This window comes from Trachurus trachurus, assembly GCF_905171665.1.
Source record: "Trachurus trachurus genome assembly, chromosome: 21".
Taxonomy (NCBI): domain Eukaryota; kingdom Metazoa; phylum Chordata; class Actinopteri; order Carangiformes; family Carangidae; genus Trachurus; species Trachurus trachurus.
The window spans coordinates 20,118,812-20,144,133 of record NC_139899.1 but is presented as its reverse complement, the minus strand read 5'-3'; the positions used below and the strand labels follow the sequence as shown (position 1 = coordinate 20,144,133).

The following is a 25,322-nucleotide window of genomic DNA, read 5'->3' as shown; positions in this document are numbered from 1 at the left end:
CAATCATAAATTAACAACAACAAAAAACTCTGCAGATGATAAATAAGTGGGAAACAGTGTATGAATATAATTGTGTTAAACAAGGTCAGTATTCCTGAGTGACAACTCCCACGTCATACATTTTATTAGGGCTGCAACTTATGATAATTTTAGTTATCGGCTAATCTGCTTTTTATAATGTTGATTAATTGCTTTGTCCATAAAAAAATAATAAAATAATAGAAACAGAAAAAAAATTGCCTGCTCTATTTTCCAACAGCCCATTGTAATGTCTTCAAATGCATTTCACTTTATTATGATGTAAGACAAAGAAATGCGTCAAAAACTCACATCCAGGGGAGCAGAACCAGCAAATGCAGTGATAGCCATTTTCGCTTTAGAAAAAGACTAAAACTATCATGATTATTTGATTGTTATTGTAATTTTGGTTATATTTTTCAACTTAGCAGTTGTCATTGCAGCTCTACATTTAATATCAGTGTCTGTTTGTTTATTATGTAGCTTGAGCTCAGCTGTACAATTTTGTGGTGAATTATTTGAGAGGGGGGGGTTCTTCGTAGGAGTAGGCACCTGATATTATAGTAGGAGTAGTGAATACGGTAGTACCTAGGCTATATTCAATATAGTAGGTTTCAGAGTGAAATGCTGTCAGTTTTTTTTATTGCACATATAGTATTCGCTTTTTTATTTATTTTACTTATTTGAAAGCCTGTTTCTTTAAACCTCAGATTAAATCGCTAAACTGTATATTACATATTGCCAGAACACTTGTTGATGACCTGAGCTCGCTACCCTACTTGCAGTGTAAAAAGCTTGCAGTATTATCTGAACACCGTGGGGCCTACCATTAGGCTACTACTTTTACTTGAATAAAACGCTCTAAATACTTGTTCCACTGCTGAGCACAGGGCTGTGTAATGATTTAGTACGTGGAAGATTATTCATTGAGTTGAAGAAAACATTAATTCAGCACAGAAAGCAATACAGCGGACTTTTAGTGAAACAGGTGGCTGATGAACATACCTGTGTTTTTTCTGGAAGAGGGACCGTTGAGAGAGAGCTGAATTCTCACCCTGCTTGAGATCTCGCGTTATCAGTACTATGTGGTTACCAGGGGAACGTGATCTTAAAAAAAAGTTGCGCTTATGCCCAGTGAGATGAGCAGCACAGGATACACCGCAGCAGCGTCACTTTCTTAGGTAATCCACAGGTAAACAGACGTGTGTGCCACATCTTCTCCCATGCGGGAAGTAATGTAGAGTCATATGAACGCGACACCGGCACCACCGTCCATTCACAAGGTTGGTACCCTAGTAAGTTAGCCGGCTAGCGCTAGCTTGCTAAAGCTATTGTAGCTAACAAACTGTTGTTGCCTGCTGCTCATCCTGGTTACACTACGCCGACTTTACCAACTCAGTCAACCCTGACTAGTCGTTGTATGTGCAGCCAAGCAGCGTTACGTTGACATTAGATGATTAAATACTGATGTCCGCTGTATCCTCGACGTTGGAGTTAAAAATAGCCAGCGTTACAGCGTTCAATGTGTATTCACATTTTGCTTTTGCCCGGTGGGCAAAGGCATTGACAGTTCGCGCTAAAATTCAATAACATCAGTGGGTGTTTTGTGAGTACTCAAAACAAGGCTGACCGATGCCAAGCTATTGTAAGTGTAGTTTTCTGTCAGTCACTGCATTGGTCGTAGTCAGCTCCACTCCTGTAGAGCGTAGGCTTGTGCAGGAAATGCAGAACCCAGGTGATGTGTTGTGACGTTAACGTTGCATCTGTTTTTTTTTATGCAGGTAACTGTGTCGGTGAAGTTGTACTGTGCAAAATGCCGTCGCCACAGGTTCTGCAGCCTGTTCTTAAAATGAAGGTGGATGAGCTCTTTCTGAACTGGCTGAGTGATCCTGCAACCCAGTCACTACTCAAAGATTACCTTGACCTAATCAAAGGTGGACAAAGCATTGATTTGAGCAGTGGGGGAGCCCAGGACAAAAGGTCATTGAGCTTTAATGAGAACAACAATGTGGCATCCCAGAAGAACCTGGCAGAGAAGAGGCCTGTTGCTCTCAGCACTCCATCTAGCCCCCCATCTGCCAGTACCCTGCCCTCTGGCAGCAGCAGTAATACCAGAGTGACAGGACCCCATGGCAGAGTTGTACGGAAGTCCACCAGCACCAAGAGGGTAAATCATCTTTTTTATCGAAGTGTTTGGGCAGCATTTAAATGGTTGTTATCAAATCCTCTGTAAGCATGGGGCTGATTGGCCACCGGTCTCACACCAGTTATCTAAACAGTTATGAAACTGTTCCACAGGTTTTAACAAGATTTAAAGGATCTTAAGATGACATGCCACAGGGCTTTCATCTGGGGTTTCTGTTCACAAGGTGTGGCCCTTCTTCTTTCTTGGGCCACCTGAGGTAGCGTCGACTTAAGGGTGTGCTTCACAATCATGGTCTCAGTGAGCGTTGTCTCTGTTTGACAAGTAGCATTAGTGTTGACAGATGAGGTACATCATTATTGTGCAATGTTCTTCGAATATAACCAACACCCAAGTCCATAGCCATTATGTAAATAATCATATTATTTTAATAAACTGCGTATTCAATTATCAGTTCATTTATACGCCTGTACAATCTGATGCAATGCAGTACAACATTGCATGTTAACTTTATTTGTAACACGCCTTTGACTAAGAAAATTTGGATTTTTTTTGCATTTGCTAAAAGCTGAAAACATTTCACCATCAATTACAAAATTTTTATTACACACACAGTATTGCACAAAAACACATAGACCTATTCCATAAAATAGATAGAGAAGAACGACCACCGCACACTGATATGACTCTATTCTGATACAATTTATTCTGTGAACAACATGTTTCGCTTGTAGCATTGTCAGGTTCGCCTGACGCCTCTGGCATTGCTGGGTGTGTTCATGTACCTTCTGGTCACATGACCCAAAACATTCACAAATGGCAATAAAGTTTAAAACCTATAAGTATAATATCTGTGTGACATGAACATTATAGCAACACTCAAATTAAATAGAAGCCGTACACCCACAGCATACAATAGATTACAATAGAATACAATAGAATAGTCTACTTTAAGTGGCGCACTACAAACACACTGGAAGAAAAATATATCACAACAAAAAAGTTATCACAACAACAAAGCAGGGAGATTCGTCCCACTTGAGGCCTATTCCATGTTTTGAATTGTCACAGTAGGAGAAGCACAGTTAACCACAAATACAATTCATGAAGGCTAAACTCCATTTAGCTGTTTACGTTTCAGGGACCTGGTATTGTGCATGCTGGCTCACTGTCACACTGTCATGGCTTATCGGGACATTTTAATACTATGGTGCCATTCATGTCATCAGCAACAACTGTGCTTCTCCTACTTTGTCAAAAGACCTGTACAAAGAAGTCTAAAAATGCATTTACTGTTTGATATAATAGTGATGTTAATTTTGCTTGTGTTGATTTGTTAACCAGTGAAACTAACATCCAGTTGTTATTTTTTGAGCTTTTTAAACTGAAAGTTTGTAGATTATTTATAAGACTTAACATATGATCTAGGGGCTTTAACTGCTTTATTTTTTCTGCCCTGACTGTTCATAGATTTCAGTTCATAGTTTAAAGTCTTAAATCTGGCTCTGCTGTTCCTCGTGAGGTCTTTATTTTCTCAGGCTGGCCACAAGGGGCTGCTGAGTGGCCTTCAGCATCAAAGGCATGTCTGTAGGCATAGACAATTATTAGTCAAATGCTTTACAAATGTTAAGGCCTCACCCATGAATTAGTATGGTATGAGCAGTGGGAGTGCCTGAGCTGAGCCTATCAGTGGAGGTCTGGTTACTCTCAGTTCTCTGATGTGCTGTGACTGGGGTTGTTGGGGGTAAATAGGATTTTAGCTTTGGTCTCTGTTGTTTATAAAAGAAATCAAGCCACATAAAACTGTTAAAGGCTCAAAAGATTTTGCATGTCTGGACTCCCACTGTGTCAAAATGAGAAGGGCAACATGACAGCCTGGCACAGTGGTAGATTGTGGATATTAGTGAGTGTGATGACAGTGAGGCCGTCAGACAGCTGGGGGCACGTGCTCCCAGAGACTCCGCCTTCTACATGTTGACATGCTAAAGACAGACCTGAGGAGACATTCAAGTAGTCAGTGCTGCGACATCTGTTCTGTGACTAAAACACCAGAGCTGTGGAACAAGTGCCAGTGTTAGACACAGAACATGGCATGTGTGTCTTAAAGATGATGATGAGTTTTTGGCAGGACCACCGACGCAGGGCCAGCCCTATAATCTCAAATGTCACTGACCGACTGAGTGATGGTGTTTCCACCACTGGTCACTGGACTGCCGAGCTGCTCTAGAACTGTATAGGGAAGCAGAGGATCGCTTCACTGAGCCTTGCCTCTTTTACAGCAAATAGGCCATTTTCATTACATTAGAAATCAAAATGTGCTAATCTGGATGTAGTCTTTGGGGGTTTTACTTTGTCTTGCTCTTACTGTTTTGTTATTCATATAACTACAAGCTGACAAGTCACCACAGATTGAGATATGTATACATAAGAATCTGATCTGAAATACATTCTCCAACCCTGCTACTACCAAGAGTCCAGTCAATCGCAAGATTAAGATAATCATACTTTCAGACCTTCTTGTCCACAGTCCACAAGTCCACATAGCTTACTCACAAAGAACAACCCTAACCCTCAACAACAACAACAAAGAAGATATGGATGAATTAAAAAGTCCATCATGCTTTCTACACCTCTTCTACATCTTTTCCCTACACCAAAATTAAAAAATCCATCACAGTTTCTGACCTTCTGTACACCAGAACAATGTGAAGTTACAATCATAGTACAACAGAGTCTTTTTTTGACTTGATGAGTAGTGATTCGTTGCTAAAATAGCCTGACCACAGGAGGAAGAGGGTGTTGGAGAAGAAAAGCACTGCAGCAGCATGCTGGTCTCCTTTGTGGGTTTCAGCTTCAATGTTTATCACAAGAACAACAAAGAATGGCTTTTAATCTCGACTCAGAGCTTTTTCTCTCTATTTATTTAACATAAGACTTAATGATGGAACAGTAAGAGGCTTGACAAATTGATGGTAACCTTTTGATTTTCATATTCATGTCTCTTTCCTGCCAAAGCCCTCTGCTCCCTAATGCCACCCTCTCGCCCAAGATTAATATAAAGCAACTGCTGTGCAATTTGTGTATTCTGCTGCGATGTGTCATGACATGTGGCCACACCGTGTCACTCAATATTAAAGGGATTGTGAGGTTGTATAAAGTAATACTTCTATTTTAAGACAACAAAATGAATTCCTGCATACAGATGCATTCTTCAAAGGATTACTCAAAAATTCAATTTATGTCACGTTGATGCAGGCTAGAACAGCTGGTCCGACTTTGACATCAGACACTGATATAGATAGCCTTGGTTCCCTTTGCGTTGGCATTAGATACCCAGAACTCTGCCAGCGAGATGAGGTGTGGCAGTGCATTCATCCTCTGTGTAATTTACTGTGAAACTGCTTCTATTAGATGCTCCTCAGTATCAGAATATGCTGTATGGTTGCCGGTCTATTCTTCACGCGTTGTATAGTGAATATCAGCTGCCTGTGAATGTTTGGCTTCAACTTCTGCTGTGTAGCTTAATAGGAAAATTGCCTCTATGTTATGAGTGCAGTAGGTCACAAATACAGACATTCAGCAGTTTTAGTAATACAGAGTAAACACACTGTGAGTTCCCTGTGAGGCTTTACTTGTTCTGTTCTTGTCTACATTTAGGATCACTGGTTATTTCTCAAGATGTCTTTTTATAACATTGCTTGGTCGGGCTCAGTAACATAGAAGCTATTTGAAGCAGGGGTCTACGGTCACGTTATCAGTTGCCTGACCTGTCAGAGAGAACCAGGTGTTAAACTGTTTCCCACAAGTGCTTTTATTTTGGTCTTGGTAACCTGTGTGTAAAAATGTATTTTGTTGTTGTTTTGTTTTGGTCGTAACTATCCGCAAAGGAGTCTAAATATTTCAAAGTTTAAAGTCGTGCAACTACTGCAAGTTGAGCAGCAGCTATAAGTTTGTAAGGGAATGAGGTTAATGTGTACACATCTGTAGACAAAACGAAACCCATATCTACCAGCTGACTGGCCTTTATATTCTTGCATTATTTGCGATTCGTGACAGCAGTCCAGCAAACCAAGCGATTTTGTAATTTTTATTACTTCATGATGGTAATTTAAAATACTGTGGCGCCGAGTTAAATGTGACATAAAGAATAAATCATGGAAAATGCAGTAAAAGTCAGATGATGTCCTCATTCCTTGATCACTTGATCTCTAACAACTTATCGCTGTAAACTATAAACTTTCATACATATAAGTCACTATGACAGTGTTGTGTAAGTGTTATAGGGAGGCCCTTGTGTACTGTAACTCCTTATCTCTGTAGGGCCCTTCTTTGTTGTTGTGACCCTTTACTCCACTTCTGGTGCCATACCTTTGTCAAATGTCTATTAAAAGCGGCTTTTGTGTTATTACTATTACGCAAGCTGACTGATGCGCACAGCACACACATCTTGTTCAACTTGTTGGCCTCTCCCGAGTCCACCATGTTGTCAGTCAATCAAGACCTATTTTTGGCCCATGTTAGCATGTATCCCAAAATCCCCTTCTCAGACGATCCGATTGTGGTGGATTGAGCCAGAGCTTTCTGGATCTCACAGCTGCATCGGTTTCTTTACACACACTGAACCAGTTGTGGCTCTACCCCAGGCCCGTGATAGTTTGGGTCACCTCTGTGCAGAGTTAGACCCACTGTGGAACATGTCGTTGGTTCAACCACATTAGTAATGCACGTACCGAAGCCAAGCAAAGTATTTATGCAACGCCATATATGCCTGTTTTGACAGCTTGCCGTTGGGACCCCCAGGGGATTTTTGATCAGGGTTGCCTCGCCCTTCTGTATTAAACTGTGGTTGCCAATCTGCTCTGCTTGTTGTCTCTTGAATAACACACTTTCAGATCAACAGTGTTAAATGTCGTGTTGGTTGTCGCGCAGCTAAAACACAACCTCAACAAATTGTCATCTGACTGCAGCAGGGGAAGTCAAACACCCAGACCTGCCAGTGGTCACTAACTCCAGACGGTGTGTTTGATAATCTCATCTGTTACGTAATGGACTGAACATGACTGATTTCTCGTGTTTTTGTGGTGTTTGTAACAGTGACCTAATAGTGTAGGTCTAGTAGTCCGTTTGGCTTTGCGTGCAAGGGTGTTGTTGAGAGTTTGCCGCAATCGGCCCTACGTAAGACGACTTGGTTACATTCTTCACATCACCCTGTAGGAAACTTACATGCAGATACTGTGTGTTTGTGTTTTTGTCGGCGAGCCACACTTGTCTTTTCACCACATGTGTCTGTAGTTTAAAACCTGAACATCTGAGAGAAAAAAGCAACCAAGCTGTTTCCATGTATGTGAACCAGCACATCATTATTATCCCTGCTGTGTTGTGATACCTCTATTTGTGGCACAGGCTTCAGCACAAAACTGGACAGAAATGTGTTCCATGTGAGTTTGTTGACAGTTTCATGTGATCCCCCAGGTTTTTATTTTGGTCTTGGTACTTTCCGTATTTGGTTTGAATTGATTAGCATGAACAAAAGGCAGCCATTGTGAAAAGGCATCACACAAACATGCTTATCAACCATGTGCAGTGTCCTGTGTGTGTGTGTAGGGGGATAACAGGAACTGGGTTTGAGCAGAAACCAGTGGAAAACTGTGGACTTTGTGATCCCGTCATCTAAAAATACTGCAGGTGTGCTTTCACCTTCCGTGTATAGAAAGAATAATAAACAAAATTGGGTTTGTTTGCGTATTCCACAAACGTGGACACCTCTGCACCATTTCTTTTTAATTAACATTTACATCAGTGGGTGCAGTCGGCCGGCGTACAGGTGTTGGGCTTTCCCCGTGTATAGTCACTGTTTTGAAGGCAACCCCAGAGCTGTTAGATCAGCACATTTATGGAGAATTGATGTAATTGCCATCACTCCAGGACAGCAGCAACCGGAAGCAGATGTTTGTTTGAGGACCAAAGATACACCCTTGCTTGTTTCTTGAATTGCCCAAACAGTGCTTTGCTTGTGCTTTTAATAGGCGCAGACGGGTTCGGACATCATTCTTTGAATTTGACATGCCCCCCCTCCCTCCCTCCCTCTCCTCCTCCTCCTCTCCGGTGCCCATCAACTATAATAAGATGTGGAATGGCTGGCAGCCCAGGCTTGCAAAGGGAAGGCAAAACAAAGACCACCGTAAGATAGGATGCAGAATTGTTGAATAAATGTATATCATTTGGTTATTTCACTTGCATTCTTGTTATAGATTCTTAGTTGTACTTTGGTGGTTCTAGTTTTAGTTCATTTTGTCTGCCTGCTGTTGTTGTCATTCAGACTTTTAGGCAGATTTAATAAAGTAACACATGACTTTCGTTATATTCCATCACTTCAGTGAGGTTAATTCTGAATATCTCTTCAGCATTTGAGTGTGCTGTCCAAAAGACAAGTTAACTCACTCAGAAGTATTTATGACCCTCTTGTTAAGTACAGTAGTTGTACTCTGGTAGTTCTAGTTTGAGTTCATTTTGTCTTTCTGCTGTTGTTGTCATTCAGACTTTTAGGCAGATTTAGCAAAGTAACGTGTGACTTTTATTATATTCCATCACTTCAGGGGGTTTAATTTTAAATATCTCTTTAGCATTTGAGTGTGCTGTCCAAAAAACAGTAGTTAACACAAGTTAACTCACTCAGAAGTATTTATGACTGTGGGAGATTTTCAGAGAGGAAGCCACAGTGAACATGAGCCGTATGTCATCGTGGTTTTGAGGTGCATCCTTCAATCGGCCTCTGAGGCTGCTGCAAGCTGCAACAACAGGTCTGTCTCTTTACATAACCTTCCATGAGCACAGAGGAATGCAAACTGGAAAGGGCAGATCCATTGCACACACCCCTCCCGTCCCACACATACACTAAGTGACTCCCACACACATACAGTCCGTCACTCCTTATCTCCTCAGCAGCTTTGAGGCAAGGGCTCCCTGACCCTGTGCAGTGCGCGCGTATGTGTGTATGTGTCTGTGCGTGTGTGTGGAGACTGGGACAGAGCAGTCGAGCTGAGATTGTGCGACCAGATCTGGAATGGGAGAGAGAGTCACAGTAGCAGCTGCTCCCTTGCATTAAGAGGCTCTCACTCTGACAGAGGACAATCACAGGGACACACAGACACAGAGGACTTCCACTGCCACCGCCGCCGCTGCCTTTTTGCCCACTTGTGTTGTTGACTGCGACTGAGTGATTTCCACAGCAAAGAGGATAACTCCGGATCCAGCGTTTGTTTGCGCCTGTTTATATGTGTCCCCCGTCCTGTCTGGCGCGAGGATGAGGATGAAGGAGCTGTCTCTGCGTCAGGACCCTGACCTGAGGAAGGAGTTGGCTCTGCTGGCACGCGGCTGTGACTTTGTTCTGCCGTCTCGCTTCAAGAAGAGGCTCAGAGCTTTCCAACAAGGACAGGCAGGTGTTTTGTATGAGTGTAGCCTCTCTCTCTACTACGCAGGCTTCCCTGGCCTGTCAGCCAGTGGGCAGGTCTCTTAATGTGGACTGGTATTTGTGAGCTTAATGTCTCGGTATTCAGAATGCATCACAGTACAGAGTTACTGTAATACAGACCACTGTTAAACTACAGTAACTGTGGATACAAAGTGGAGCTATGGAAAGTGCCAGTCACATCTTGAAGAAGTCAGGGCAGTAGTTGCAACACTTTCTCCAGACATATTTCCACACTGCTGTGCTATTCCATGTGGATTTTAGTTGTGCAATCATATCCACATGTTACTGAATTACTTTTGCAGTTGTTTCGCTTTTATTTGTACAAAAGCGACGTGAGATATGAGCCTCGCTTAGGACGATGATATGATGTTTCCTGTTGCACGGTAATGCTGCGCTTTTGCTGCTTTACTGTCCTTTGACCACATCATGTGAATGCGCAAAATGTCATGTGGCTTACCAGTTGTGCTCAAGAGCTCTGCTAGTGGTTAGCATGAACGAGGGAGAGAGGCAGAGGGGGGGGGTGGAGAGAGGGAGAGGGAGAGGGGGGACAGTGCCGACCAGGGCAACAGGAGATGTTTATGTCCTTTTATAGCCATGGCTGACACCAACACACAGGACAGAGAAGAGCAGATGATCAGCAGCATTTATCATTTAGTGGCTAAAATGAGCAGATTACCACTGACAGAACACAGCACACCATTTTCCATCCACGTGACACACATACGTACAGAAGTGGACAGGGCTACATTTATCCTGAATCGTGCCCACCTGTATAATTTTTAAGGCTTTGAGTCATAATATTTAAAAAAAAGTTTTATTGTTGCAACTTGCAGGCTCGATGTTATATGTAGAAACTGACAACTATAAGCAGAGGTGTGAACAATGAGTAGAATGTGTTGGACCAAAACAAACAGCAACATGGTATTTTTATCTCTTAGCAGAGGACTGTGTGGGTGTGTTTATGTGATTATTAAAGGGCAGAGAGAATGATCCAGTCAGCAAATTCTGGAGTCACATAGATGCTGTTTGAATATGAGATGACTTTTTAATGAAGCTCACTGCGCTCACAGTTTGTAATAACTGGCTGATATATGCAATATAACGGATTTGGATGGTAATGCATTCTGGCTTTTTATGTGCGGCTATGATAAATATCTTCACCACCATCTCATGTCCTCCACAGCATGGTCCTCAGCGAGACACACAGAAGATATTTTGTTAATACGATCTTGTCACAGTATGTCAGCTGCGCTCAGGGTGTGTGGTAAATCATACTGTTCAGGAATCAGATTTATCATGACACGGAGGCCTGGGATCTGTGTCGCATGATGTCGTTGTTGTAAGACGTAAAACGATACGCCGCTTTCCACTGTCATTATCACGCAGCTTAATAACGCATGCTGCAAAGGCCACGCATAACAAAGTTGTTATTTTCAGGTCCGAGGCAGAAATTGGTTGGAAGTGCAGAAAAATGTGTGTCCATTGTCCTTATTATACCGGGGGGGGTTTCTGCTGCATCAATGACAAATGCAGAAAGTCCCTTTCACTTTCCCTTGTCCAGTAATGTCTCCAAGCTAACAGGCACTCCTGCTGTACCTCTGCAGCTCACACCTAACACACACATGCATCACATGCCAGCTCTGCTCTGCTTCTATCTCCAGACAACTATGTTTACATGTAACCAGCTAAACTGTTTAAACTGAGATGGCCATGCCCAGCTGCTTACTTGTTCCACCTTTTTTAATAGCAGACATTTGGCACTGTATTGTAGGAACAGCACAGGTATAACTGACAGTCTCCACTTGATATTAGACATACGACATAGATCAGTCAGAAAGCATTGTTGATATTGTGGGGGCAAAATCGTTGCCCTCTGCCGAGGAATAAGAAACACCAAAGACCTACCAAGGTTTTGAGGATTTATTACAACCCCTTGTCTAACCAAAGGGAACAACCAGTAAATAATAAACAATGATCATCAAAATAAAGACAGAGTCATACTATTGGGCCGAATAGGGTACAGCCTCTCAACCACAAAGGTCTGGACACCTATTGTCAGAATGACTGAGCCTTAAATACATGACAGTTATAAACAAACAGTTCAAAGTACATAAATACCATTGTCTAAAAAAGACAGTCCAAAGTGACCGACGGCATCAGCTACAACTCAGAGTAGCAGCTGACTCTTATTGATTAAACAATCATTCCTTTGTTTCTAAGATGATTAAATAGACTAAAACCAAAAATTTCCCTTACAGATATTATTAGTGAGTGTTTGCTGCTTTGCTTCTTTCCAGGTCAATAGACACCTAGAGGGATGAAATATTGTACAAAATCAAATCGAATAGGGCCGCAACTAATAAGTATTATCACAAACAACTGAAATCCACATGCACTTACTTCCCTCAGTTAAAGGTCATGTTTCAGAAGCCTTATTTGTTTGGCTAAAAGTCCCACACGTCAAATTATTCAGTTTACCTGAATGTATCACATAGAAGGGCAGTAAAGTCTTAACATGTAAGAAGTTAAATCCAGCAGCTGCAGCTCTAAAATCACGTTTTCCTCGACCAATGACTGGAAATATTGGTCTGTTTTAGATATTACTAATAAAATCAGACTTTTGTTTGATGGTTTTCTTGTGTTACCGTACTTTATGCTGTTTAGAGTCACAGTTTTGTGCACAAATTGTGCTGTCACATTAAACAAAATGTATGATATGGTCATTTTCCAGACAAATACCAGTTGGTAAAATTAACTCAGACAGCCTATCCTAGCCGCTCATTTATGAATGATGAAATATTCTAGTTAGTTATCACATAATAATAGAATAGTATGTAGTATGTTGTTGGTGGATTACTATACAAAAAAAATGTGATTTATGAATGATATCGTTGGCCTTGTTGAGTGATATCACCTTTTATTCAGTCCCTCCCTGGACTTCCCTAGTCCACTTTGAAACACATAAACAGACATAAACATTGCGAACAATCCTAGGTAAAGAGGACTTAAATAGCTGTCAGTCTTAACATACTGCACATATTATTGGCAGTTGATGCATCTTAATTGAAATCTATTACAGAGCAACGGTACTTTAGAGGGGAATGTGTAACACGGGTATCCATTACAGATAAATGGATAATGGTTATGATTGCTGAGTAGTCGCAACCCCTTCCCTCCCTGATGGGTCCTCGGGCTGCTGAGAGGTGTGGTTACATGAGTCCAGAGCCGTGGCGAGTTTTTGCAAAGCACACGGAAATGCTTGAGATGAAGTGTTAGCGTTTGGTAGCATCAGTAGCTAACAGTTTACCTCCTGTGTGTGTTTGTTTCAGACCCAGGTGAGGACAGAGGAGCCCGTCACCACAGCGTTGAGTGAAAGCATTCCAAAGTTTTACTTCCCACTGGGCCGGCCCCAGGCCAACCTCAACATCGACAGCCTCATTTCCAAAATTGAGAAAATATTTTCCCAATTCCCAAATGAAAGGGCCACCATTGAGGACATGGGGAACGTTGCCAAGGTGAGAATGTGATTTGTAGCACCACGGTTCAGCTGCCACCCAGCAAATTATTTTCATTAGTGCCATTTAGCTCCCGACTTTACGAATGTTTGCGGATGTTAAAAACCCCACGGAAAATATTATCTCCGTTTCCCAGAGGAATGTGAGCGAATGGCCTGAGGGGAACCCGAGTGAAGAGAGAAATGACAGCTAGGTTTCCTTAGGGAAGTTTTTCAAGTGATGCAGCACTGCGTTTTAAACCAAACAGTGTCGTATGTTATTGTGCCATGCTTTTCTGCATTAAATGTCACATATGTGTAAAGTTTAAGTGCTCATTTGATTTCTTTTTTTTTTTCCATCCATCGTTCTTTTTTCCATCCATACCACAACACTACCATCTCTCCTGCTTCCTTGTGCCCTCAGGCCTGTGAGTGCCCTCTCTATTGGAAAGTGCCATTGTTCAACTCAGCTGGAGGCGACAGGACGGGCTTCGTGTCAGTTCACAAGTTTGTGGCGATGTGGAGAAAGTAAGACAATAGCTCCTCTTATTCTCACTGGACCACTGGTGCATTCACTCGCAGTCAAACGGCTCATACAAATCCCCGCTGAACAATGATGACCACTCGCTAGGGATCTCAGACACTGCATGCAGCTCTCTGCTATTATGACATTTTTTCTTTTTCACTCCTAAACAATAACACAGCCCTCATAAACACCCGCAAGGAAACAGTCGCTGTGCATGTACAGTAATATAAATGAAAACATCCATTCAGTGTTTCTGTGAGGATTTGAAAGGAATACCATGGGGCTTTTGTAATGGTAGCTGTGCGCTGCGTGCCGAACACCAGTACATGCAGTAGGCATGGTCTTGTATTAATGTACGAGCCTCCAGAGGGCTGGACAGACCTGGCCTTTGACTCCAGCTCATGACTGAGCCATTCTTAGATGAGAGGCCACACCAGACGTTTGCATTATTTCCACGTCACTTCCATGAAGCTCCACGCTCCTAATCACCAGGCAGCGAGTCAGAATCCTAATTTCAGAATGCATTATACCGGCTCTTACATTTTAAAGTGGAACAATTTAAAACTTGTGTTGCCTAAAGAATGATAAAAAGAATAGAGAAGCATAAGCATGTGAGAGGGAGTAACCTTGCAACCATCTGTTCTCTCTTTTCTTCTCCAGAACTCTGCAGACCTGTCACAATGATGCTTCTAAATTTGTGCACCTCTTGGCCAAGCCTGGCTGTAATTACCTGGAACAAGACGACTTTATTCCATTCCTGCAGGTACTGGCTACAGCACACCCAAGGAGAGGGTTGGACTTGGCAATGTGGGATGCCAAAATTGCATTGGCTTGAGTGGTGCAAACTGGACTTAATTTTTTGAACTACCCTGCTGAGGCAGTGCTTTTTCATGTGGCGGCGGACTAATTTAGGGATGTTACTGTAAGCCAGTAATATAGCGGAGGGGAGTATGGAGAAAAGAGATCCCACTGGTGCAGGATTCAGACTCAGCAGAAATTAACCAAGGGGGAGATGAAAATGTGTGTGATGTAATACACATGGGGTAGCACCAAAAAAAAAAACACACACTGATATTCATCAAATTGATCCCTAATAATAGTCTAATTGACTGTTTGGTCAGTCTGACCATGTGGACCTGCTGTGCTGGTTGTTTGTATCCTCACGCCACATGAAAAGCTGTTGGTCGCTCCACGCCGGCCCCACCCTACACCTGATTCATTTTCATGCCGGCAGGAGCAGCCGGGGCCGCGCTGAACACCCGTTAGCATACCAGCAGAGATGCCTTGTGGCACTCACTGTTTAATTTGTACGGCTCTGCACAGCGAATCGCCTTTGACTGTTTTGATGAATGAAAGGCGGATTGCAGTGGAGTAGATTTGACTGTCCCCGCCTGTTTCCTGTGCCCCGTGATTTATGTGTTTCTCTATGATTTAATTTCTCACAGTAAGAGTCAAAGAGGCACGACGGCTGCCCTGAAATAAGGCCTTTTAATTTCATTGCCGCCTTCGCATTTGTGTCAACAATTCTTTCCCCCCATCAGAGGAGAAGAGGGGGTAGAAAAAAGAAAAGACATGAGGGAGGTTGATGGCAAGAATAAAGCTCCAGTTCATTGGGAATGCAGCTCACCTCCTGTGACTTTATGGCATGAGGAAGGAGAGAAGGTTAAGAGCAGTCACAGGCAAGCGTCCTTCCTTGGGCTTTCCCACCACTTTGCTGTCAAATCAAAAAGACTTAAACTCATCCCATAACCGGCCCAGTGTTTTCTGACTTCAAAGAAACATTTAAATTTGATGGCCCCTCTTCAACAAGGCCTGGAGCCTTTTTCTTTACATAGCACAATTTATAAAGCGTATGGCCCGGCAGAGAGTGATGTAGATAGACACTGACAACTTCTGATGTTTGAGAAGGTTTGCATTTATATTCCTACTCTGAATGTCATGTGTTCTGTCTCGCAAAAAAAAAGAGAGAGAGAGAGCGAGAGAGACAGATGTGGTTTGTGTTTAACTCATCTCTAAAAGGAACTGCAGAATTAAACTGAGCATTTGGACTTGTTATTGCAGCGCAGCATGTCACTAAGTTGTTCTTTTGCATCTGAGTGGATTAGTTCTGGGAGGTGTGTTATAAAAATGAGACAGATGTGCAAAAGAGACAAAGTGAGCTGACTTTACTTCATGTTTTTTTTAGGATGTGGTGAATTCACACGCAAGCCTGGCCTTTCTAAAGGATGCACCGGACTTTCACTCAAGATACATCACCACGGTAAACAACCATAACACACATGACATACCATTACCACTGCAAACAATGCAAGTAGTGTAATTAAAATAGACGAAACACAAACATAAAACACTGCCAACTGTTTTTCAGATGGTTCAGAGGATATTTTACAATGTGAACCGGTCGTGGACTGGAAAAATAACATGTTATGAGCTCAGGAAAAGTAACTTTCTTCAGGTAAGTGACTCTACGTGTTTTTCTTGCTCTGAAATGCATTCAAGTGTCCCTGTCAGGGTGTCAACAAGTTCTTAAAATGCCGAAAATTCCTTGAATTCTATTTTTAAAATACAAGAACGGGTGGATGTTTAAGTCTTTTTTTTTTTTTTTAACAATATTTTTTATTGATTTTTAACTTTTACAAGAAAGGGCATAATACGGTCCACAGGAATGAAAAGCAAAACAAATAGACAAACAAATAATAAAAAAATAAAAAAAACAACAACCGTCAGCTCAGATCAATATAATTAGGTTTCCAGTAAGAAAAAATATACAGTATGAGCATTCAAGAAAATCCCTGCAACATTATACAAGAGACACCAGGCTCTACATACTTCAAATAGGGTTCCCAAACTTTATGGAATTGGTCTGTTCTTAAATGTAATATGCATGTAAGGTACTCTAATGGCACTAGATCAAACACTACTCCTTGCCAGCCTTTAACAGTTGGTACCCTGTCATTGATCCATTGTAACAGAATATTCTTTCTCGCTGCATAAGTAAGTATACAGTACAGCCTCTTATTATGTTTTGATGTTAAACGACGATTTGGGAGGCCCAAAATAAGAGACACTGGGTCCATCTCCAGTTTTAAACCAAATATCTTCTCCATTTCAGATAGTACATTAGACCAATACATTTGCAGTTTTTGACATGACCAAAAACAGTGAGTTAGGGTACCAATTTCAATCTTGCATTTGATGTTTAAGTCTTTTAAAAATTGAACCCGACCTTCACTGTAAACACTGTTCTACTGTTGCATTTTCACATATTGCCAACCCCTGTGCTGAATCTAATATATAGGTGGCAGTTTGGGTAATAATTGTACCTGTAATTATGAATGAATTAATGTTACTGTCTGTTCTCTGTTGTGCCAGAATGTGATGTTGCTGGAGCAGGAAGAAGAGGTGAACCAGCTGACAGAGTACTTCTCCTATGAGCATTTCTATGTTATCTACTGCAAGTTCTGGGAGCTGGACACAGACCACGACCTCTACATAGACCAGAAGGACCTGGCACGGCACAATGACCAAGGTGCACAAACGCATCCCACTTCCTACAAGACTAGAAACAAATATCTGCAAATGTGTTTTGTTTTGGGATCAGCTGGAATCACATAATCATGTAGAGTTTATACAACAAAGTTGATGTTTACGTTCATTTTGGTAGCTTGTCATGGAAAGTGAATGCAAAAGCCTTCAGGATGAGTCCTGAACCTTGTCAGAGCAACAGATACGCTCACTAAAGTAACTCTCCTTCAGCCTTTCTGGCACTTGTTGGCACAGTCAATAAGCTGAAATTACATGGTACAATAACAAGTATTTGTAAATGTTATTTGGTTCAGGTTCATTGCTCACATGCAAACACATACTCAGGAAAAAGACCTGATGCTTCTTCCCACACACTCCACACCACATGTTCCTGGTTGATGGTCTGTGAGTGAGGCAGGGGAAATGAGACACAAGATCAATGAGAGAGCAGCATATATACTCTGCTCCAGTGACGCCATGTCTGGAACAATTTCTACCACTATATGGTCAAAATGATGACTGCAGGATTTATAGTATTGTCAGGATTTTTTTTTTAAAGAGTTACACCGGCCAGTCTGGATTTACAGTCTGTGAGAATGGATTACATGTGTTGTGAAAAAGTTGTACATTAACTGAGAGCACTGTTGTCTCAGAGAAAAACGATTATGTTTTTCCCAACAGTCTGGATTGTAACTGATCTCTTTGCTCTATATATTTTTTACAGCCATCTCGCGCAAGATGATTGAGAGGATATTCTCAGGAACAGTAACAAGGCAAGTCAAATATGTCTTTGCTGCTTTTATTAAAGAGTATCATTTAAACTCAAACGTTTTGTGTGGGTTTTTTTTAAGATAGGTATATTTTATGTTTTTCCTTCCACTGCTGGTTTTAATACCGTTTGTGTCTTTGATGTCATCAGGGACAGACGGGTGTATAAGGAGGGCAGGCTGAGTTACGCTGACTTTGTCTGGTTCCTCATCTCTGAGGAGGACAAGAAGACAGACACCAGGTATCTAGACACATGGGCTGCATCCAAAATCTATTTACTACGAAGCATGCTGCGTTCACTGGTCCAACTTTTTTTTTTTATATATATATATGTATTTTTTATTTTAACTTTTTTTTTACAAAAAATAGAAGAAAAAAAACCTACGTACAAAATGGGAATACAGCACCTGACATTGTTAAATAAAAAATAAAATAAAAAAAGACAGAGGCTATATGAGGACATATACAATAGCCAAAGTAGTCCAGTGCTTCCTGTCTCATGATACCGTCAGGTGTATGAATACAAACCAAACCAAGGATCAAGGTCCAACATTTTATTTTATTTATTTATGTTCACCACTTACTGTGAACAATGCCACATATAAATTTTGGAAGTTATGAAAATGACAGTCAGGTGACACCACAGCAACTCATAAATGTCTGAAATGTTGATGTACCGCTCGCTATCGACTACATGATTGTGTTTTTTCACGGCGGACGTTTTAACCTGGCGCTGTGAGAGAGGAACACAGGTGTAAATGATCAAATGAATAACGGCCGACTTTTCTCCACTGGCTGCGTCACTTTCAGGCTCCTGACTTTTATATATGTGCTCAGTCAGTGTCAAACTGTCACAGCCTGTGATGTTTGAATACGGCAGAGCTATCATTAATGTTATTAGTAACACCTGTGCTTTTCCTACAATTACAAGCCCAAACGTCTGTCGTCGTGTAAAAAAAAGAAAAAAAGAAGGCCTTTTGAGTGAAGAATGAGTGATTTTGGACACAGACACATCCACATCCACACCAGCTGCATCTACTGTTCCTTCTACAGCTTTTCTATCTAACCGTTGCCCTGTGCTTTTATCCGTGTCCAGTATAGAGTACTGGTTCCGCTGCATGGACCTGGACGGGGACGGGGTGCTCAGCATGTACGAGCTGGAGTACTTCTACGACGAGCAGTGTCAGAAGCTGGAGGCCATGGCCATCGAACCCCTTCCCTTCGAGGACTGCCTCTGCCAAATGCTTGACCTTGTCAAGCCGGAGGTCGAAGGTCAGACCCTTCTTTTACATTTAGACACTTTCCGAAGTTCACGCAGGGGGAGATTTTTTTTTAAAACTTTAATTCAATTGTTTCATTCAAGACCATTAACAAAAGTATATGAGAACCTCTGTATGAGGCCCAACAGCTCCCCTAAAATGTCTCCAGAGCACAATAACTGATTTTGACAGACACATTTTCAGGCCAGGTCATTGATCATTAGCTGAGCGAACGGTTATAGACGAGAGACCGACTGGCTGATCCCGACCGCCTGCTGCCAGCTGCTCGTGTCATCCACGGTGTCAACAAATTCCCTCAGCACTTTGGTTTACCACTATGCTATTTAGAAGACACTAGTCAACGTCGAGGGTGCGCATGTTTAGTATTGATAGCCACAGCAAGAATGTGACCCTGAGACGACCTGCTGGTAAGCGCTACTAGTGGAGCTGTGTAATGCGCCGTGTAATACGAGACGTAACAACTTATTCACAGAGTATTTGAGGCTGATGTTTTTCCTCAACAGTTACGTCTCCTCCAGACAGAGAAACCTCTATAGTTTTAATAGATGTAACGCTGTCAGATGTGACATTCTTCATGGGATTCATTGAGAGTGTGTGGCACGGGCGTGTGAATTTTAAGATGTTAAATATAAACAGTAAAGAACAAGACATAACATTCAGATCAGAGGAGTGTCATGGAGTATCTAAAGGGATGCAGAACTTATTTATTTTCATCTCATTCTGCCCTTTGAAAAGAAGGAACTAGGATGTTTGACTGCTGCAAAAACATGAAACTCACATCAGCCCATTTCAGGCATGAAAAGTTACCTGTACAGTAGAGTTTAGAGGTCATTTTAAGATTTTATACATCACTTTGAGATGTGTTACAGTGAGGCAAGTGGCATCGTAAATATTGTATGAGATAAGCCACAGGCTGCAAACATCAGGCTGAGCTCCATCTCTGGAAGCTCCGGTAGGAGTGAGTGTAAGTTTTGCTCACTTCCCCTGATTTTGACATCCAGCTGGTTTCGGAGGCAGAATGTGTACATCGTGTTAAATCAGCCCTTAAAGCAGAAGTAAGTGATATATTTGTGTTAATATAAGTCTTAAATAGTTATATCTTCCGAAAGCAATCACTTACATAGAGTGTTTGGTCTGAAACACGGGTCTGTCAGTCCCTCTGCTCTGCTCTGAGCCGAGGAGAAAACATTTATCGTATCCTACAGTTTTTATCCAATGAGGAGAGAGAACGGCATGCAGGGCTGTGTGTGCAGCCAAGGAACGCCGTGAATGTGGCGACGTAGGGACGAGGACTGTTATGGTGCGTTCAAGGAAACTCGTATTTTTCCGACCGTGAAGTGGTACCAGTTCGATCTGGTACGAGTTCACCGGTCGGAAGTTACGAGTGGCCGTTATAGTGACTTTCACCGGTAAATCAGGTCGGAAAAACACGAGTGGGTTGCCTGGAACGCTACAAAGTCGTAAGTTGTGACTTGAAGCTGTAATTTACGATTTCAAAAGCCTGCCTGGAACGCAGCATTAGCGAAAACGACCGGACCACTTACTTCTGCTTTAAGTTTTCACAGATTTGATGAATGCTGGACATTGGGTTTTAAGTTAGTTGTTGGAAAGAATTATTGTTGTGATCAGCAAATTATCATTTTATTGTCACCCAGAACACCTGTTTTTTTTTGTTTTTTATAACTTGATAAATATAAAAGAGACGATTCAGTTAATTGGGAGAGTAACTGACAGATTAATAAATATTGAAAGCAATCATTAGTTGCACTTTTAGCTGAAAATCTTCTCTAGATTGATGAGCTCGTCCAACTGCTGCCAGCCCAACGTTTACCCTACATGTGGATGTGGGCACCAGGAATTGGCCTTCAGTCTTAGACCGGGGCTGAGTGATAGATTGGATGTGAAAACCAGGCTGAACAGTTTGGGAAACTGTCTAAACTGACTTCCTCTACCTCCTCCAGGTAAGATCACTCTGCGGGACCTTAAGAGGTGCAAGTTGTCCCACATCTTCTTTGACACTTTCTTCAACATTGAGAAGTACCTGGACCACGAGCAGAAGGATCCTTTCTCTGTAATTAGGGTAAGGAGGGGAAAAAAACGTTAAGACGGATGCAATTTGTTTTATTGTCGGGGCGCGAGTGTTTTAAGCCACTTGTCGTGTGTTGAAGGAGATGGAAGCAGACGGACAGGAAGCTTCGGACTGGGAGAAATACGCCGCAGAGGAGTACGACCTCCTGGTGGCGGAGGAGAACGCCAACGATCAGTGCAACGACGTGTAAGTAACTTCACTCAGCGACTTGCACGACGCGGCTGCAGCCAAAAGTCTGATGTTCGACTTCATCGAAAGATTAAAGAACATTTCCTTCACTTAAACTTCTACTCACAATCTGTCTTTATTGACTTTCTTACCACTGAAAAATTATCCTAAATGTGGAGGACTTATGAAACAGCACTTATAATATTTCCATGGTGTATTTTCACAGAATATACTGTATGATTATTACAAATTATTTATTAAGAAAAGAGACATAGATACCAAACCACCTGCTGCCAGTTCAAGATCACAGCTATAGACCTTGTTAATTAGGCTGTATCTCTCATGCTAAGTAGAGTGAATACAGGTAGCATTCATTTTGTTGACAGCCACTTTTCATGTCACATTTTTTCTCTGCAGTTAACATTGCAGCACCAAATTTTTTGCTCAGATGTCACAACAAGCAGCAGCAGAGTTCCCTCCCTGCTGATTATTGTATTAGCCGTCATTATTACAAATATTTATCATGATTATCAGTGCTGCAGGTTCAATGTTGTCAAACGTGGAAATATTTTTGGAGCAGACATGCCAATAAGTCAAGGTCAGGTTTTTATTGATAACCTCTTTTTTTTTAAACAAAAGTCTATTGTGCAGTCAGACAGTGACGGTTGAGTACGAAGTCCACCTTTGTGTAGATAATGATGCTTACACAGTTTATGATCGTGTTGATTTCACAGTATTTTTCTGTCTAACCGGTGGATGTACTTATCAGACTGACAGAGTTTGAAGATCTCATTGCTAAGACTGAGGATTATGTCCAGCAACAGAGCCCCTGAGAGAGTGAGTCAATGATAGATGAGGCTGTTGACAGGTATGTTGTGTGGCGGTTTTAGGAACACCACCGACTTCTAAAGATAGGCTGCTAACCAGAGCAGGTAAGACACTCAGGGTAATCAGCAGGGACTAAGTGTTCTCCTCCACCTCCTCCTCCTCCTCTTCCTCCTTCTCTCTGGGTGAGTCTAGTCCTAAACCCACTCCTAGCTTGTACCCACACCCCACCAATGTCAGCGAACTGTTGACACCAGACAGTTGTGTTTTGTCAGCACAGCACAGTATCATGTGTTCACGGCCACGTCTTAAGAGCTGAGCTGAGCTGGGAGTCTGTTTCTGAACCAGACAGCTTCTGTTTTTATCCTTCCTCTTCTTCCTCCACTCCTGCACCACCTCTCTGCCTTCATGTGGTGCTCCTGTGTCCTTCCTCTGCTTACTTGCTTTGTTGAAAAGCCTCCTGTCTATTTCGAAGAATAGTTCGACATTTTAGGAACTACGCTGACTCGATTTCCCCTCTCACCAAGTGATACGTGCCCAAATCTGAGGCTACCACCAGCAGCTCTTCTAAAAGTAACGAAATCAAGCATTTTATTTGTCTTTTACAAACTGTTTGCACCCAGCCAATTTAACAAGGTATAAAGCTAAACCAAGAAAATGAAGTAAGCATCTGTTTATAACATTATTACAGAACAGATCTAGCTGGTAAAAATATATATATATTTTTTTTCAATTTTAAGAAACACAAATACAGCAGATGGACTAAGATGTAAAATGTATAATCCAATTCTGATACACTAATTCAATATTTACATGTGGTGATTTTATTCAAGCATTTAAAAAATCATTTTTTTTAATTAAAAGAAATGAAAACACGTTATGGTCAAGAGACATGAATGTGATACTGTGTGAACTTTCAACACTGCGTTCAGCACTTCGAATGGATTCTCTCACCTCGTCTCTGTGTGATAAATAAGAAACGCTATGTTACTGTAAATAGAGCATTGATGAATACATAACTTATCTCATGAGGACAGAGCCAGGTTACCTCTAGCCTCCAGTCTTTGCTAAACTAACTGGCTGCTGGTTGTAGTGTCACATTCACTCACATGCGACTCGTATCAATCTTCTCATCAAACTCTGAACAAGTGAACAAGTGTATTTCCTGGATGTCAAACTGCTCCTCTGTCACATTTATCCTTAACACACTCACCAGAGTGAATCCTCTCCACCCTGTCGGCCACTTTGTTTGAACATGTGCATTAAAGGGGAGGCTCACCTCCTCTCAGGTCTGTCTTAAAACAACACCGACGACTCCATATGAACACTGAACAGGTTTTTCCGTGCTGTGTTTACTTCTTTTTGTTGATACCAGCTGGTACAATGATCCTGGGACAAAATCCAGAGTCCTTGTGCTGTGTGAAATGTGTTGCGTAGTTTATCTGAAGTAAACATGAGGCTTCAGTTACTGTCTCTGCGCTCTTTATGTTTCCACAGATTCCTCTTACTGGGCTGCAGTGGATGGAAAGTAACTTAAAGAGGGTTTTCTCTTTTATTAAAAAGCCTGAAACTGTGGAGCACACTCCCACAGCTCCCACACTGCTCAAGAGTCATATTAACAATTTAGCACAGAACGAGGTTTGTGGAATTTGTCCCACGTTACTTAAACTAAAAGATCGAAGAGGAGGAATCATTACAGCCAGTTAAACCCGCTTCAGTGTCCATGAACGCCTCACTGTTGTTTTAAACAGTCGATGAGCTGTCAACTCCTTGTGTAAAAACAACTCATCTCCCTGACAGATGCGTAATTATTTCCTCCGTGTGTGTGCGTGTGTGTTTAGGTACGAGAATCCTCTGAGCCCTCTCGGGCAGCACATCTCCACTGAGCTGGGTCTGACAAAGAGACACTTCTTTGAGATCCCCAGTCCGCACTGCAACCTGGACCTGGACGAGTACGAGTACGAGGACGACTTCGAATGACCCCCCCCCCTCCTCCGTCCTGTAGCGCTCGGCGGGGTCGAGTCAACGTCAGGCCAGAGGTTTGCAGGTCCGGGGCCCCAGTTCCCCAATCCTGCGTACAAGGACACACTTCACCAACTAGAGAGCAAACACAAAAACCAGGAGATGTAGTCGGAGCACTGGTGTGGTCAGACCGTGCTGGAGGAACAGACACCTATCACACATCGGACCGAGGAAACATGAAGCCGCCGGAACTGAAGGTAGTTCTTCACAACACTGAACCAAAAAGTCAAAGTTTTCTCACCTGTCACGTATAAAAGAAACTCCAGAGTCGACTTCAGCACATTTTGTTCCCTCCTCACGTTGTTAACAGGAAAAAGTTGTGTTCTGCATGTAACGCTTTGTACAAATAATGTCTGGAGCGAGTGTTTCCTCTGAACAACCAACGCTGTATTATCATTATTCACTCAAGCTAAATGGTTCTTTACACACTGGAGCTCCCTGAACCGTTGAACCGTTGAAACCATGCTGATTCGATTCAGGTTTGAACTAATTATCATCCGATGATGTCATTGGCTAATTTTACATTCCAGTGATCATTACTGAATGTTTTCTACGAGGCTGTAAATTCATTAACGGGTTTGTTTGCTGAAACGAGAAGTTACTGTAAATGCCAAACAAGCCACCGTTGAGTCTGCTGTACACACACACACACACATAAGCACACAGTTCACAGTTCAGACGGCCACACACAGTGTATGTTGTACAGGTCTGTATTCATTATGACAGGGACTTATTGTGTGTGTGAGATGGGGTTATAAATTATAAGAGATGAATTTATAAATAAGTGTAAATATGTATTTGGTGCTTGCTGTGTTGTAAATGATTTGGGCAAGTGTTTTAGACAAATTCTTTTTTCTATGTTATAAAGTACTAAATTTGGATGTACTTTGACAGAACAAAAGGAACCAATTTTAAAATGTTTTGCTTTTCTTTAAATTAATAATAAAGCCTTGGTTAATGGAAGAGTAAATAAAACAAGACTCTGCAGTTTGAT

General features: G+C 41.9%; 1 protein-coding gene across 2 annotated transcripts; it reads left to right on the top strand.

Moving 5' to 3' along the window:
• Nucleotides 1–1,156: 1,156 nt before the first annotated feature.
• On the top strand, nt 1,157–25,286 carry ppp2r3b (protein phosphatase 2, regulatory subunit B'', beta). Of its 2 annotated transcripts, XM_083996822.1 has the most exons (14): nt 1,157–1,301; nt 1,800–2,185; nt 12,962–13,147; nt 13,550–13,653; nt 14,312–14,414; nt 15,837–15,911; nt 16,020–16,106; nt 17,024–17,180; nt 17,901–17,949; nt 18,096–18,185; nt 19,041–19,216; nt 21,186–21,304; nt 21,393–21,499; nt 24,148–25,286. In XM_083996822.1, the coding sequence occupies exons 2-14, from the start codon at nt 1,832–1,834 to the stop codon at nt 24,284–24,286; spliced, it is 1,746 nt and encodes a 581-aa protein (XP_083852948.1). In that variant the 5' UTR covers nt 1,157–1,301; nt 1,800–1,831; the 3' UTR covers nt 24,287–25,286. The 2 variants fall into 2 exon arrangements, with proteins under 2 accessions (XP_083852948.1, XP_083852949.1); XM_083996823.1 differs by lacking the exons at nt 1,157–1,301; nt 1,800–2,185 and adding an exon at nt 9,104–9,596.
• The last annotated feature ends 36 nt before the right edge of the window (nt 25,287–25,322 follow it).

Coding starts and splice junctions, on each gene's coding strand:
- ppp2r3b (XM_083996822.1), top strand. CDS start 1,832: ATGCCGTCGCCACAGGTTCTGCAGCCTGTTCTTAAAATGAAGGTGGAT. Junction 2,186..12,961: donor AGTCCACCAGCACCAAGAGG/GTAAATCATCTT, acceptor TGTTTGTTTCAG/ACCCAGGTGAGGACAGAGGA. Junction 21,500..24,147: donor AACGATCAGTGCAACGACGT/GTAAGTAACTTC, acceptor GTGTGTGTTTAG/GTACGAGAATCCTCTGAGCC.